The following is a 15,900-nucleotide window of genomic DNA, read 5'->3' on the forward strand; positions in this document are numbered from 1 at the left end:
TGCATTTATTATTATTATTATTATTATGTTGAAAACAGCTGAGTAGAATTTTTTCAGGTTTCTTTGATAAATAAAAAGGTTCAGAAGAACAGCATTTATCTGAAATAGAAATCTTTTGTAACATTATAAATGTCTTTATCATCACTTTTGATCAATTTAATGCGTCCTTGCTAAATAAAAGTGTAAATTTCTACAATTTCTTTCTTAAAAAATGTTACAAAAGCTTTTTATTTCAGATAAATGCCGATCTTTGGATCTTTCTATTCATCAAAGCATCCTGAACTAAATTTATTCAACTGTTTTAAATACGGATAATAATAAAATGTTTCTTGACAGCGAATCAGCATATTAGAATGATTTCTGAAGTATGTTTTTATCTAATATAATAATATTTTATAATGCTTTCTCCAGTGAAAATATCTGAATCTAGTCTGAATCTGGAGAGATGTATGCACAGATCAAGCACTGTTTACAAGCAAGAACAGTCTTGTGGATTGTGGATTTTGATGTGGGGGAGGACAACATGGACTTTTTTGACTGGAGGAAGCGTTATTATGAATTATGGACTCATATTTTGTCCAAAAGCGACTGTTTAAAGTTAAAAACACCTTAATGATGGATTTGTTTCTTACAAACACACAGCTTTTCACTTTATAAGACATTAATTTATGGACTGGGGTCGTGTGGATTACTTTGATGTTTTTATCAGCTGTTTGGACTGTCATTCTGATGGCACCCATTCACTTCAGAGGATCCATTGGTGAGCAAGTGATGCTAAAGTTCTTCAAATCTGTTTCCATTAAGAAACAAACTCTTCTACATCTCGGATGGCCTGAGCCTGAGTTTCTTGACAGCAAATGATTAGAATGATTTCTGAAGGATGTTTTTATCAGCAGTTTAAACTCATTCTGACGGCACCCATTCACTGCAGAAGATCCACTGGTGAGCAGGTAATGCTAAATCTCTCTAAATCTGTTCCAGTAAGGAAACAAACTCTTCTTGATCTTGGATGGACTGAGGGTGAGGGTTTCATTTTGGGATGAACTGTTCCTTTAAGAGACCACTATCCAACATAGTGCCAAAAATGTTACAAAAGCTTTTGTATTTCAGATAAATGATAATCTTTGGATCTTTCCAATCATCACAGAATCCTGAAAAATGCACTCAACTGTTTTAAATATGGATAAAATTACAAAAAATATTTCTTGAACAGCAAATCAGCATATAAGAATGATTTCTGAAGGATCATGTGACACTAAAGACTGGAGTAATGATCCTGAAAATGCAGCTTTGATCACAGGATTACAGAGATTACATTTTAAAATACATTCAAATAAAAAAAACAGTAATTTTCAAATAGTAAAACTAAGAGATTTCTTTAAAAACAATAAAATTATTGCTGTTCAAAAACTTTTGACTATATATTACAATCCACGTTATATCAATTCAAGTTGTCTGAGAGTACTAAAAATGCTCCCATATCAATAAATATTAGGATTAGGATTAAAATCCGAAAGAAAAAGACCATCAAACAAATAGTTTTCAACACTATTTATTGTTAACCCAAGTATACATCTGGGTTCAAATAGCCTATTTCAGATTTATTTTCCATCCATAGGATTACAATAAAGAAAATGCCAGATGAGTCTACCGAGACTCATTTCATAACATCTATGTCAGCGGGTAACAGTTAAAACAACATGAGAGCTGCCTTTAAATATTGCACACATGATTATTCAACAAAACAAGTCACAGCCATACATGAACACAGCTGGGTTATACATCGTATTCACCAAAAGAAAAAAAAAAACATTGTCAGGCAAATGCTAAGTTGGTACATTCCCCTTGTCTTTTCAGTTTTTTTTTAAGGGTAACGCTGCCATATAAAAACAACTCATCAACTCTTATGTTGTTACAAACATACAAAAGGTTCAGCCAAAATACACTTTGGCTTATAGAACAATGTCAGACTTGTACTTTCCTAAAACAAAAGCTGTTTACAAACCCAACCGGGTGACCCGTGTCCATGACAAAAACCGAGACCTACTTTCTCTCAGCCATGCAAACTATAATACACAAAGGTCATAAAAGTGCTCCAATCTGATTACATTAAATTCAATCTACCACGACGAGTGGGAAAGGCACCTCTCTATCTAATAAGTGTGAGTTTGAAAGAAACTACTTCAATATAATCAACTATATTATTCACAGCAATGCAGCAAACATCTGTTTAGCTTCACATAAAAAGAAAAGACCAGTTTATGAATTTGTGAATCCCAACGATTCCATGAGTGTTCAGCACCAACACATAAAATATACAACCTTGAATAAGTAGAGAAGATAACGGAAGCGCTAAATGATCTGTCTGATGCTTTCAATCAAAACATGTTTCAGTGTAGGAGGGGATTTTAGTAGCTAACCAGGCATGAAAATCAATTTCTGTGTGCATAACTTGTTTCATATGATCAAGAAAGTGCAATTTAATTTTAAACATAAATGCACACTTATATTGTAGTTTGTGATTAATGACCGTTTTTTAAAGATAGTGCTGCAGGGATGAAAACAAACTCATTAAAAACCTAAAACTACTGTGGACACTGAGGCTATTAAAGGAATAGTTCACCCAAAAATGAAAGTATGCTAAAAATGTACATTCATGCAGTGAATGGGTGCCGTCAGAAGTTAAAAAAGCTGATAAGTACATCACAATAACCCACAACTCCAGTTCAACAACTAATATCTGTGAAGTAAAAAGCTGCATGTTAGTAATAAACAAATCCATCAGTAAGGCATTTTAGCTTCAAAACTAGTATTTTGTTTATAATAATGCTTTCTCCAGTAAAAAAGTCTGAATCTAGTCTGAATCAGGAGAGAAATCTTAACATATACATACAAATATATATATATATATATATATATATATATATATATATATATATATATATTTATTTGTGGATTTTGATGTGGGAGGACAACAGAAGATGGACTTTTTTTTCACTGGATGAAGGGTTATTATGAATTATGGACTCAAATTTTGTCCAAAAGCAACTGTTTAAGGTTAAAAACCACCTTAATGATGGATTTGTTTCTTACAAACACACAGCTTTTCGCTCTAAAAGATGTTAATTGATGGTCTGGAGTCGTATAGATTACAACTTGGACTCTCATTTTGACGGCACCCATTCACTTCAGAGGATCCATTGGTGAGCAAGTGATGCTGAAGTTCTTCAAATCTGTTCCCATGAAGAAACAAACTCTTCTACATCTCGGATGGCCTGAGGGTGAGTAAATTTCCAGCAAATTTTCATTTTGAGGTGAACTGTTCCTTTAAGAGTCCACTATCCAATAAAGTGTCTCAATCAAGCCAATGGAAACTCCAAATGCACTCGTTATTGTTATAAATAACATATCAGTCACATAAAATCAAACCCCACTTATCACAGCAGCAAATTAATAACTGAAAATAAAAGTGATGGTCCGACTCCGGTGTTCAGGATGAGGTGCAGTCTGTATACGTTGTGACCATGTTTCCTCTTCGCTGGGTCACCGTTCTGCAGTGCTGTTTGGCTGTGCCCTGAAACCTGCTGTCTGTTCTTTTTATGTGTCGATCAAATGTAAACATCTTCTCCATGTCTTCAAACATGTCCTCAAACACTCCGGTACCAAACGTACCCTGAAAGTGTCTCTTATGGCGGTTGTGTGCTTGCTGGTGGGCCCTGAAGTGCTCGTCAAAGTGGCGTTTTGGGCGAGCGTGCCTGTTTTGGCTATAGATGTCGAAGTCTTTGAACATGTCGTCGAAGTTGAAATCAAAGGAATGATGAAAACGCTGCCCTCCTCTGTTCATGTTGTCATTGCTGAATGTACTGTATCCTAATTGGTCATACTCTCGCCTTCTTTTCTCATCCGATAGGGTTTCATATGCTGCAAGATGAGGTAAAAAATATGTATGACAGAGTGAACAATTTGAGGGATCTTTGCTTTAAGTTTGCATTTATTTGAACAAAAATACAGTTACTAACATAATACAATTTCAAATACATTACCAGTCAAAAAGATGTATGGTTTTTTTTTTTTTTTAAAGTCTCTTCTGCTCATCAAGACTGCATTTATTTGATCCAAAATACAGCAAAAGCAGTAATATTGTGAAATATATTTACTATTTAAAATAACTTTTCTATTTGAATATGTTAAAAAGTAATTTATTCCTGTGACCAAAGCTACATTTTCTGCATCATTACTCCAGTTTTCAGTGTCACATGATCTTTCAGAAATCATTCTGATATGCTGATTTGTTGTTTAAGAAACATTTTATTATTATTATCAATATTTAAAACAGTTCGGGACATTTTTTAGGATTCTTTGATGAATAGAAAGATCCAAAGATCAGCTTTTGTCGGAAATAAACAGCTTTTGTAACATTATACACTATACCATTTAAAAGCTTGGACTGTTTTTTTTCTAGGGAAAGAATTAAAGAAATGAATACTTTTATTTAGCAAGAATGCTTTAAATTGATCAAAAGTGATTAAAAAAGACATTTATAATGTTACAAAAGATTTCTATTTCAGATACATGCTGTTTTTCTGAACTTTCTATTCATCAAAGAAACATGAAAAAATTCTACTCAGCTGTTTTCAACATAATAAATGTTTTTTATTATAAAAGCAAATTTTTTTTACTGTTTTTGCTGTACTTTAGATCAAACAAATGCAGGCTTGGTGAGCAGATGAGACTTTTGACTGGTAGTGTAACTGGTTTCTATTTTAATATATGTGACCCTGGACCACAAAACCAGTCTTAAGTCGCTGGGGAATATTTGTAGCAATAGCCAAAAATACATTGCATGGGTCAAAATTTTTGATTTTTCTTTTATGCCAAAAATCATTAAGAAATTAAGTAAAGTTCATGTTCCATGAAGATTTTTTGTAAAATTCCTACTGTAAACATATCAAAATGTAATTTTTGATTTGTAATATGCATTGTTAAGAACCTAATTTGGACAACTTTAAAGGTGATTTTCTCAGTCTTTTTGATTTTTTTGCATCCTCAGATTTCTGATTTCAAATAGATGTATCTCGGCCAAATATTGTCCTATCCTAACAAACCATACATCAATAGAAAGCTTATTTATTGAGCTTTCATATGATGTAAAAATCTCAGTTTTGTCAAATTTAACCTTATGACTGGTTTTGTGGTCCAGGGTCACATATTATAAAATGTCATTTATTTCTGTCATGGCAAAGACATTTATAATGCACTTCTATCTAAATGCTGTTCTTTTGAACTTTGAAGGAAAACAAAAGTTAAAAAAGTAGCATGGTTTTTCACAAAAATATTAAGCAGAAAAAAGGTTTTCAACACTGATAATAGACATGAACATCAACACTAATTGATAATAACTGTACACCAAACCAACATCTTAATGATTTTAAGAATCATGTAATACTTCAGACTGTGACTGAAGAGTAATTATGTTAAAAAGTCAGGGGGAAAAATGCATGTTTGTATTGTAATAATATTACAGTTATTCCTCCAATATATGCAGCCATGGTGAGCATTAGTGCCTTCTTGCAAAAACATTTTTTAAAAATCCTAATTATTACAAACTTAGTGTAATAACTAGTGACAGGTAGAGTATATAACCCACCTTCTGCAATCTCTCGAAATTTGGTTTCCGCATCGGGGCTCTTGTTCTTGTCTGGGTGATATTTCATGGCAAGCTTGTGAAAAGCTTTTTTGATCTGACGTTCGGAAGCATCCTTTGGCACACCGAGGATGTCATAGTAGTCTTGTCTAGCCAGTATGAGTTCTGTTATCATCAAGATGCACACTGCGAACATCAGTGTTGACTGTGCCGTGGCCATGCTTCTGGCTGTTTGATAAGAGAATGGAAGAGAGAGCAAGATTTAGTCAGTTAAACACTAAATTTATACACAGACATCTTAATAACATTGCCATAATACATTAGAGTGAATCTGTATGCATATTACAGAAAAAAATTAATGCAATCTTACTTGTACAGTGGTAGTTATGTAAAGTATTTTTAACGTGCTGTTTTTAATAATATACATGATACACCACGCCCCCTTTGTTAGTTGTTTTTTTGGCTGTTTTAAACAACATTGTTAAAAATTATAAAACGAAAATACAGTATTTGCTTATTTATTAAAACTGCATTCAATAGAATATAACTGTTATTAATGTATCATATTATTGTTAAATATACTGCGTTTGCCAGTGAACAATATTCTGTAACTTACATGTTTGCGATTTCTTCGTCAATATAATGTATTTTACTAAATTTTCTTTCATTTATTAAGCATGGGACGTTAGAAACCCCTCAGCAATACGCTTTTCGAAACCAACTTTCATAAGATGACCTCGATTAGCCAGCTTGCTAACATTACATTTTCATTTAAATGTATACAATTATCAACAACACATATTTAGACATATTCGCATTATTAAAACATACCACATTAATGTAAACAACTAATAATACGACTATTTCACAGTATTTTAGCGCGTGTACTCACTCTCGTTGACAACACCGTTAAAAATGATCAAAACCGATACTTGTGTTTTTAATATTTGGGCCGTACAACACGACTCGCAATTCTATTGGTCCAGCTCTGTACCACGTGATCTTGCACATGTGCCAGACACCATAAAACTCACCGTTGCGTTGTATTTACGCAGAGTCTAATCTGTTTGGACAGGTAGATATCGTATTACATATCTAATGAAAGCTTTCCAAACTAAACTTGTATATCTGATATTATCTACAAACCTGTCGTTTGTCATTATGGCCACCATAAACAGTTTGAATATCCGTCATTTTAAGATATTAAAAAGCATAAACCTTCAAATCGACGAATTTAGGCTACATGCATAGCAAATCGCATTAAAAATAAAGACAATACCGTTTTTTACTAAAAACACAAATCACATAATATTCAATATCTACTGTTTATATGACTTATTTTATCTTATTATTTAAGACTCCACAAGTCAACAAATGTCCATCACGGACTTTAAGCAGATACTATTTTACCTATATAAATAGTATATAAACGTGTGTAGTTCCTAATATATAAATGAGAAAAAGAAATAAAGGATTTTTTTTTTGTTATATAATAATAACATTTAAGTGAGTCTGTTTCAGTTAAAATGTAGGGAAGGCCAAGAATCAGGCTTATCTTTTATTTTTGTTTGTTTGCTGTTTGAAAATGTATAAATGCATCCAAGAGGTACATTAGGATAAACAATGTTTAAAAAATGTAATGTAAATGTAAATGTAATGTTAATGTAAATAATAATAATAATAAAACAAAAACACATTTCTTATTTTTCTTCATATTGTTTTTAGATATTGTTGAACTTCCACCTTTAGAAACAGGTTGTTTAGAAACAAAATTTAAAAAATTTCCTCCATATTTACATTTATGTATACTAACGTTAGATAATAGAAGTAGCATGTTATTTAAATAGTATTCTTGTCATAAGACGTCATAATTGAAAAAAACTGAAAATTATTTTTTAAAAGATGAGCATGATCCTTAATAAAACACAAAAGAAATCTGACTAAATACAATCCGAATGAGGACAACCTCAAAAATGTATGATATAAACTATACAAAAAATATATGAAATATATATATATATATATATATATATATATATATATATATATATATATACACTGGCGATCAAAATTAGAGAACAATTTATAAACAATTGAACAATTCTGAAAAAATGGCATCTTCACTGCTCAACAGTTGAAGGAGTTTTTGTCCCGTCTGCTCCCAGAACACCTTTTCCACACAAAAAAAAAGGCATTTCAACAAAAAACATTATTTTGCAAAAAACACACTGATCAAAATTAGAGAACAACAATGACTGTAGCATGGAAAAAGATTACAACAAAATTTTCTGAAGGTTACAAAAGTCAGCAATTAGTAGGAAGTGTAGGTCTCTGCTCTGAATGACTTCAGCACATCTGCGGCCACAGTCTCTCACACTGCTCTGCTGTGATTTTGGTCCACTCTTCTTCCAGTCTCCTCCACAGTTCGGTGACTGTAGTGGGTTTCTTGGCCATAACTTTGTCGCCAAGGATTTTCCAGAGGTTCTCTACTGGGTTGAGATCAGGACTATGGGCAGGCCATGTCATTATTTCAGTGTTTTCAGTTTCAAGGAACTGCTTTCCCCGTTTTGCTGTGTGACATGGAGCGTTGTTCTGCGTGAACACTGCGGGCTGATTTGGGTGATGAACGCAGGGAAGGAACCATATGTTGTTGAAGAGGGTTCTGATAAACATTTGCATTCACTCTGCCATGTAGCTGTATAGAGGCCCAACTCCTGCTGCAGAAAACATGCCCCAAACCATGACACTTCCTCTTCCACTTTTCACTGACTTCTTTACACACTTTGGGTTCAGTCTTTCTCCAGTTTGTCGCCGAACATAATGTTTTCCATCGGACCCAAATAAATTAAATTTGCTTTTATCATATATATTGAAATATATATTTTTATATTTTTCACTTCAATACATGAAGATCTTATTTGCAAAACAGATAACTTTCAAAAACCCATGTTTTTTCATTTTGCATTCCAATTACTATTAATTAAACTGCAGTTGGGTTATTTTGATATAAAGTAAAAATAACTAAACAAATTACAGCTAACTAACACAATAAAAACACGATAACATAATAAAAACATGATTTTTGTAAGAAAGAAAAAAAACGGGGTTATCTGTTTTTGCAAATAAACTCTTCATATATATTTACTTATTGACATTATATTTTAATTATTTAAATATTACACATATATCCCAGAATTGTAACATTTAATTATATATATTTTTATATAATTTTTATTATTGAAATATATTTTGTCATATTTTTTACTTCAATATATATTTAGTTATTAAAATTATATTTTAATTATTTAAATATTACAAATATCACCCCAAAATTGTAACATTTAAACATTTTTTATATATTTTTTAATTATTGAAATATATTTTTTAAACTTTTTCACTTCAACATAAATTTACTTATTAACATTATTTTTTTATTATTTAAATATTAAAAATACCATGCCAAAATTGTAACATTTAAATATATATTTAATATAATTTTTATTATTAACTTCAGTTTATATACTTATTTATATTTACTTATTAAAATTATATTTTAGTCATAAAATTTTAATTATTTTTGGTAGTTTCCAAGTTTGATTCCAGTTATGACAGGCTTATGACAACAGCTGCAACTCTTGCCCATGATGTCATTACGTTTCCCACAATGCCTCAGCAGCAAAACAACGCACGCGCCGTGCGCATTTCTCAAGCGTCTCTCAAAGATGGCGGGTGTCCCCGATCCACTGGAAGATATGCTCTACTCCGAAGTGGACGAAAAAGCCGTCAGTGACCTCGTAGGCTCGTTAGAATCGCAGTTGGGTGGACAAAACAAAGCGGCCGGTCCTCAAGGCGACATCAGGAGACCCGCAAACGCGCTAAATCCACACTTGGGGAAATTACTGCCCGCCCAAGTAGGAACAACACTGGAGCAGCAGCAGCGGCAGCCAGAGCGAAACCAGGAGGGAAACTCTCAAGAAAACGGTCCGGACAGGATACCGGCGTCCAGCGCCGTCCCGTCCACCTCGAACCTGCCTAGTACCTCCACAAATTTGGTTACAGCCGCGAACCGGGTGCAATATCATTCATCAAACCCATCAACTTGTTCAAGTGACGCAGCACCAACAGACTCTCACCCCAATACAAATCACATTGCGTCTGCTGTCCGGACGGTTCCCGCCAGAATACAGACTGTGAACGGAAGCAGTGGCACGTTAAACTCTTCTGTTATCGCTTCTGCTCCTGCTTCTGTGAACGGTATTGACATTGGTTCAGGTGTAGGTAATGGTAAAGGCAAAATGTCTGCTCCTACTAGTACAAATACTGCTTTTGTGTCCGCTCAGCCCAACAGCACACTGCCACATGCGAATGTGTCACTAGATAGTCAAGCAAACCCCACCATTGCACTGCACAGGCCTCCTAACACCATCACAACTGTCGTACACAACGGAGGTGACCCCAAAGTCTCAGGATTGCCTGTGCAGGGCACCGGTCTTGTGTCCACCTCCGTGGCGTTCACAAACACAGAGCCCAAGTCTGACCCTCAAAATCAGATTAAAGCCATCGTCCCGAACCAGCTCCCCGGGGCTCCCGTCGGGTTGCACCCCAGCACGCCCACTCAGATTATAGTGTCGTCCAGTCCGGTGGTGACCTCACTTTCTGTGGCAAGCACCCTTGCAAAGCCAGCAACGACTGCTCTCGTAGGTCAGCCTACGACCTTGTTGAGACCCGGTACGCCCATTCAGGGCTCGGCAACCGTGGCGACCCCGCAGCGTCCGGGGGCTCCTACGACCCAGCTGATTGTCAGGCCGCAACAACAAACTACCATTCAGTTGCCGCCGGGATTCACCATACCTCCAGGTAAAAGCTTGGGAAGCGATATTGGAACCAGCTGCAAAACTGGGTGTTTAAAGGGAACGTTAACCTAAAAATGCAATTTCTGTCATCAGAATTTTCATGCATATAATGAAAGTAAATGGGGTCCAAAACAACATTGGACCCCATTGACTTTGTTGTTTGTTTAAAAAACCTTAATGACTTTGGTCACATTTATCATTGTTTTGTACATTTTTACAGCCAAAATCCAGTCATTTCAAAAGGAATCATCTCGAATGGGATTTTCAAGAGAGGGCAAACATTTTTGCAAAAATGCTTGGTTTAAAAGTGGCTCTGTGTGAGCTGTGCTTCATAAATCACTAAATTACTGACATGGTAGACATTTTTGGCCTGCAAAATTTTGTTAGAAGACTAGTATTTTCACCAGCTAAAATGGTTTTAAATCAGTTATTTCTATGTTTTGCTGTAGCGTGTCAGTAGGAAATATCAGTTTACATTTCCAAACATTCATTTTGCCATTATTTGGCAAACTGTGACAGACTGAATCTATAAGAACTGTGGCAACGTCTCCAAGATGCTTCAAGAAACCGACCTGCAAAGCTACACTACTGTTAAAAGTTTAGGGCATTTGTGAAAAATGCTGTGAAATGAAGATGCTGTCAGAAATAGATTTTCTTTATCAGTTAAACACTATTAACTAAATTAAATCAACATTTGGTGTGACCATCCTTTGCGTTCAAAGCAGCTTTTCAGCTTTTTCAGGTAGCTTTGCAGGTCGGTTTCTTGAAGCATCTTGGAGACTTTGCCAAAGTTCTCCTGGATTTAGTCCGTCTCAGATTGTTCTGTTTCTTCGTGTCATTTCAGAGAGACTGGATGATGATGAGATCAGATCTTTGTGTGGAGCACTGGCTGTTGTCAGAAACAAAAATCTCACTGGATTGTTACAATTAATGACAAAATGAATGTTTGGAAATGTAAACTGATATTGCTTACTGACACACTACAGCAAAAGATAGAAGTAACTGACATAAAACCATTTTTAGCTTGTGAAAATACAAAAAAATAATTCCGGCCACCATTGGAAGTTATACAGTTATTTGGAATGACATGACTCTAATAAGTAAAGTTTTGTTACTACTTTTTCATTTACTCCATTATGATTTGTTTGTGAATGTGAATGTTTTGCCTGTGTTTTTCTTTAGGTATGGTGCTGGTACGCACGGAGGCCGGTCAGCTGGCATTGGTCCCTCAGCAGGTCCTGGCCCAGGCCAAAGCTCAGAACCAAAATAAGGGCACCCTGTCACCTAGACCTGCTACACCCACTGCTGGAACGGCTTTCAGAGTCACCACACCAGTTGCCCAGGTATGAGCCAGACAGGTCATCTGAAAGCATTTTAAATTCTTGTTGCATGATGATAATGCTTAAGCAGTGAATAATAGCCATAACGATAATAACTAAAAAGAAGGACCTGAATAAAGAATCTCTGTTGCCACTTTTATTGCATTCTTTTTCCATGCAGTGAAGTTGAAAGGTCATTAAGACTAGGGATGGCCAATATGACCCAAATCTTTTATCACTCATGATATGAGCAGTTTTATTTCACAATAATGGTATATATATATCGCACTGTGTACATGAAATAAATATTTCTTCTTATTAAAGTTGCAAAAGTGATTTAGTCAAGAGCAGTGAGAGATTTTCTCTCTTTTGTTGTTTGATTTAAAGGATTAGTTCACTTCCAAAACAGAAATGTACAGATAATTCACTCACCCCAATGTCATCCAAGATGCTCATTTTCTTTCTTTCTTCAGTTGTAAAGAAATTGTTTCTTGAGGAAAATGTTTTAGGAATGTTCTCCATATAGTGGACTTCTATGGTGCCCGCAAGTTTAAACTTTCTAAATGCAGCTTCAAAGGACCCTGAACGATCCCAGACGAGGAAGAAGGGTCTTATCTAGCAAAACGATAAGACGATATGTAAGTTAGGGTATGTCAAAAAACTCCCATCTCATGTTTTCCCTCAACTTCAAAATCATTCTACATTGCTGTTTTACCTTTTTTGTTGAGGGTGTTTGATCATCTTTGCATGTTCACTTTGCATACACTGGGTCGGTACTTCTGCAGCAATGTAGGATGATTTTGAAATGATTTTTTTAAATTGAGGGAGAAAATTAGATGGGAGTTTTTCGACATATCCTAACTGTCTTGAACTGGAAAAAACAGTTCAGGCAGAGCAAGACAAGATGAGCATTTGAGGTTAAAAGTATATAAATTGTAATTAAAAAAAATAAAAATAACTGATTGAGCTAGATAAAACCCTTCCGCATCGACTGGGATTGTTTACAACCGCATTTGATAATCATTTAAAGCCGCATTTGACTGCATTTTGGAAGTTCAAACTTGAGGGCACCATAGAAGTCCACTATATGGAGAAAATTCCAATTTCTGAAATGTTTTCCTCAAAAAACATAATTTCTTTATGACTGAAGTAAGAAAGACATGAACATCTTGGATGACAAGGGGATGAGTAAATTATCTGTAATTTTTTGTTCTGGAAGTGAACTAATCCTTTAACATGAATGACAGAAAGCAGGAATATTAGACTACTGTAACTTTATGAGCTGTCTGGATCCAGTATACTGTTACGCATGTGTTGTCTTTGTCAGCTGTTTGCTGTCACTTAGGACCTAAATTACTGTGTTTACGAGGATACTTGCAAAGATAGGCATTTTGACACATACAAGTGTGTGTATTTAACCGTTAAAAGACTAAGAAGCAACAAAAAAACCTCAGAAACAGTCTTTCAGACAGCATGCGCATATAGTGAAATAAATTATATTTAGCTGATGATAGCGTTTCAACAGCTTAAAATCATTTGTTTTTAAGCATTGCTTAAAAATGCTTGCAAATGTTAAGTTTTCGTGACCACGTAGCACAGCAACGTCACGTGAGCGTGTAACCGTGATAGAGACAGTAGTCCAAAATCTCTACCGGTTGAAAAATATCTGCAGGTATATTGTCCACCCCTAATTGAGACTGCCTTTCTGCATCACAGCTACTTTTGTATTCCACAAATGTGACCCTGGACCACAAAACCAGTCAAAGATAGTAAGTAGCACGGTATATTTGTAGAAATAGCCAACAAAATACATTGTATGGGGCAAAATTATAGATTTTTTTTTTTATAATGCCAAAAATCAGTAGGATATTAAGTAAAGATCATGTTCCATGAAGATATTTTGTCTTTTTTTTTTATTTTTTTTACAGTAAATATATCAAAACTTAATTTTTTATTAGTAATATGGATTTTTTAAAACTTTATTTGGACAACTTTAAAGGCAATTTTCACAATATTTAGATTTCTTTTTGAACCCTCAGATTCCAGATTTTCAAAGAGTTGTATCTCGGCCAAATATTGTCATATCCTAACAAACCGTACAAAGCTTTCAGAAGATTTTTGATGAATTTTAATAAAAATGACACCTTTTTTGTGGTTTTGTGGTCCAGGGTCACAAATTAAAGAAGTAGTTTACTTTCAGAACAAACATTTGCAGATACTGTGCTGACCCCCTTGTCATCCAAGATGTTTGTGTCTTTCTTTCTTCAGTCGTAAAGAAATGGTGTTTTTTGAGGAAAACATTTCAGGATTTCTCTCCATATAATGGACTTCTATGGTGCCCCCAAGTTTGAATGTCCAAAATGCAGTTTAAATTAGGGCTGCAACAACTAATCGATAAAATCGATTATTATCGATAATGAAATTTGTCGACAACGATTCTCATTATCGATGAATCGGGTCCGCCCACAGTGCACGCACAACTTCAGAGGATCACGTCAAATAACAGCACTGAATGACGCATTTCTATAGACAAAATGCATCTAAAAATAGTGGAGGAAACAGACTGAGATGCTGCAGGAGAGTTACGTGATCCAAGCTGCTCAAAACATGAGAATTCCTTATTTAAAACTAATAGAGTGATGGCTTGCCCTGTGAGGCGCTTTGAGATCCGTTTGCGTCCTCAGCATGAAAACTTTCAGTTTGTGGTCATATCCTTATCTGTAAATGTCACAAATTCACTCGAGATTTTCCATTTAAAAATCCATTCTGGCAGTCTGTAAGTTTAAATCTTTACTGAATGAGCGTGTCAGACAGCCGGAACACAGAACACAGAAAGGGAGACAATTAATACTCAACTCAGCACAAAAACATTCATTGTGCTGAAACATCTGTCGTTGAATGTTAAATTTAGATTTAAATACAACATGTAGTGCGCTTATTTATGGAGGGTATGAACAGTAGGGCTGTGACGGTGGCAGATTTTAACTACCGCCTGTGGCGCGGTGTTTTATATATAAATAAATGAGGCTCAAACATTATTCACGAATGTGCGTGTTTTGCAATTTCTGTCGGTGAACAAGCTGTCTACAAAACACTAAAATAAATCAACGAAATAATACATTTAAATAAGAAAGTAGCCTAAATAAGTGTTAAATAGGCTATTAAACAAACATTTGTTGCAAACATTCCTACAACCTCTAACGTTACAGCTGATCAGAATTACTGGCCGAGTTCTCTTTCTCTTCCCCATTGCACAGCTGCTGTTTTTAATAGCAAAGTAATTACATTTATTTTCGTTTCTTTAGTTTATAAAGTTAATTTAGAAATATATTTGGAACATGTTTTATTTGTGAAATTCAAGTTTTTGTTTTTTAAAGTAACGACAAAGCGGCCGGCGGCAGATAGATTAGTTTAGCCTTCTCAAATCAGCACGATTTAAATTAAAATCCTTAGATTAAAAAAAAAAAAATTAAGCATATCACAATATTAGTTTAATCGTTTAACCTAGATAAATGTGTAGGCTAATAATAGGCGCATATCCAATCGTTTGTGTAGAGAGTGAAAGCTTTGTAGGACATGGAGGTGCAAGTGCTATGTGAAACTTCATTTTTGCTCATAAATGCAAGAGTAATAAATTTACTTTAAATTATTACTTCACTACTATAAAACGAAATAATTCAAATCGAAAACAAAACTCTTTTATTAGCTATCGGCCTAATCCATAAAGATGCACTCAGAAAATACTAGTTTATTAATAAATAATATGAATATCTCCTTACTTTTCCCCTCCACATTCATGGTACTTTAGCTGGGGCTTTGGGCCAGCTTCAGCTTACTGCGTGCATTTGAACGCGGAACTCTTGCGCTTGCTGCTGTTGCTGGGACACTAAACACCGCCACGGCAGAATAAATAGCAGAAACACTGTATTTTATGCTTGTTAGTGTGCTTTTCTTCAGATATTTGTCCTTTCTCTTTATTACAACAGGTGAATTGTTGTAAATTGTTAAGCACTGTGTTTTCATAGCATTCAGAATGTGGAATAGTGTGATTTAAAAAATAAATAAATAATTGGGATTTTTTAGC

General features: G+C 34.7%; 2 protein-coding genes across 2 annotated transcripts in view; one reads left to right on the forward strand and one right to left on the reverse strand.

The window, feature by feature from the left end:
* Positions 1-1,536: 1,536 nt before the first annotated feature.
* On the reverse strand, positions 1,537-5,866 carry dnajb9a (DnaJ heat shock protein family (Hsp40) member B9a). The gene is made up of 2 exons (XM_073831960.1): positions 5,648-5,866; positions 1,537-3,921 (listed from the first exon to the last, which is right to left on the reverse strand). Exons 1-2 carry the CDS (start codon positions 5,862-5,864, stop codon positions 3,491-3,493), a joined length of 648 nt encoding a protein of 215 aa, XP_073688061.1. The 5' UTR covers positions 5,865-5,866; the 3' UTR covers positions 1,537-3,490.
* A 3,494-nt stretch (positions 5,867-9,360) lies between these two features.
* Positions 9,361-15,900, forward strand: part of LOC141301618 (transcription initiation factor TFIID subunit 4) — a 68,331-nt gene continuing 61,791 nt past the window's right edge. Inside the window, exons 1-2 of the mRNA XM_073831816.1 lie at positions 9,361-10,501; positions 11,680-11,840. Coding sequence (XP_073687917.1) covers positions 9,367-10,501; positions 11,680-11,840 — 1,296 coding nt within the window. The 5' untranslated portion in view covers positions 9,361-9,366. The remainder of the gene's footprint in view (positions 10,502-11,679; positions 11,841-15,900) is intronic.

Source organism: Garra rufa, chromosome 25 (genome assembly GCF_049309525.1).
Source record: "Garra rufa chromosome 25, GarRuf1.0, whole genome shotgun sequence".
NCBI classification, from domain to species: domain Eukaryota; kingdom Metazoa; phylum Chordata; class Actinopteri; order Cypriniformes; family Cyprinidae; genus Garra; species Garra rufa.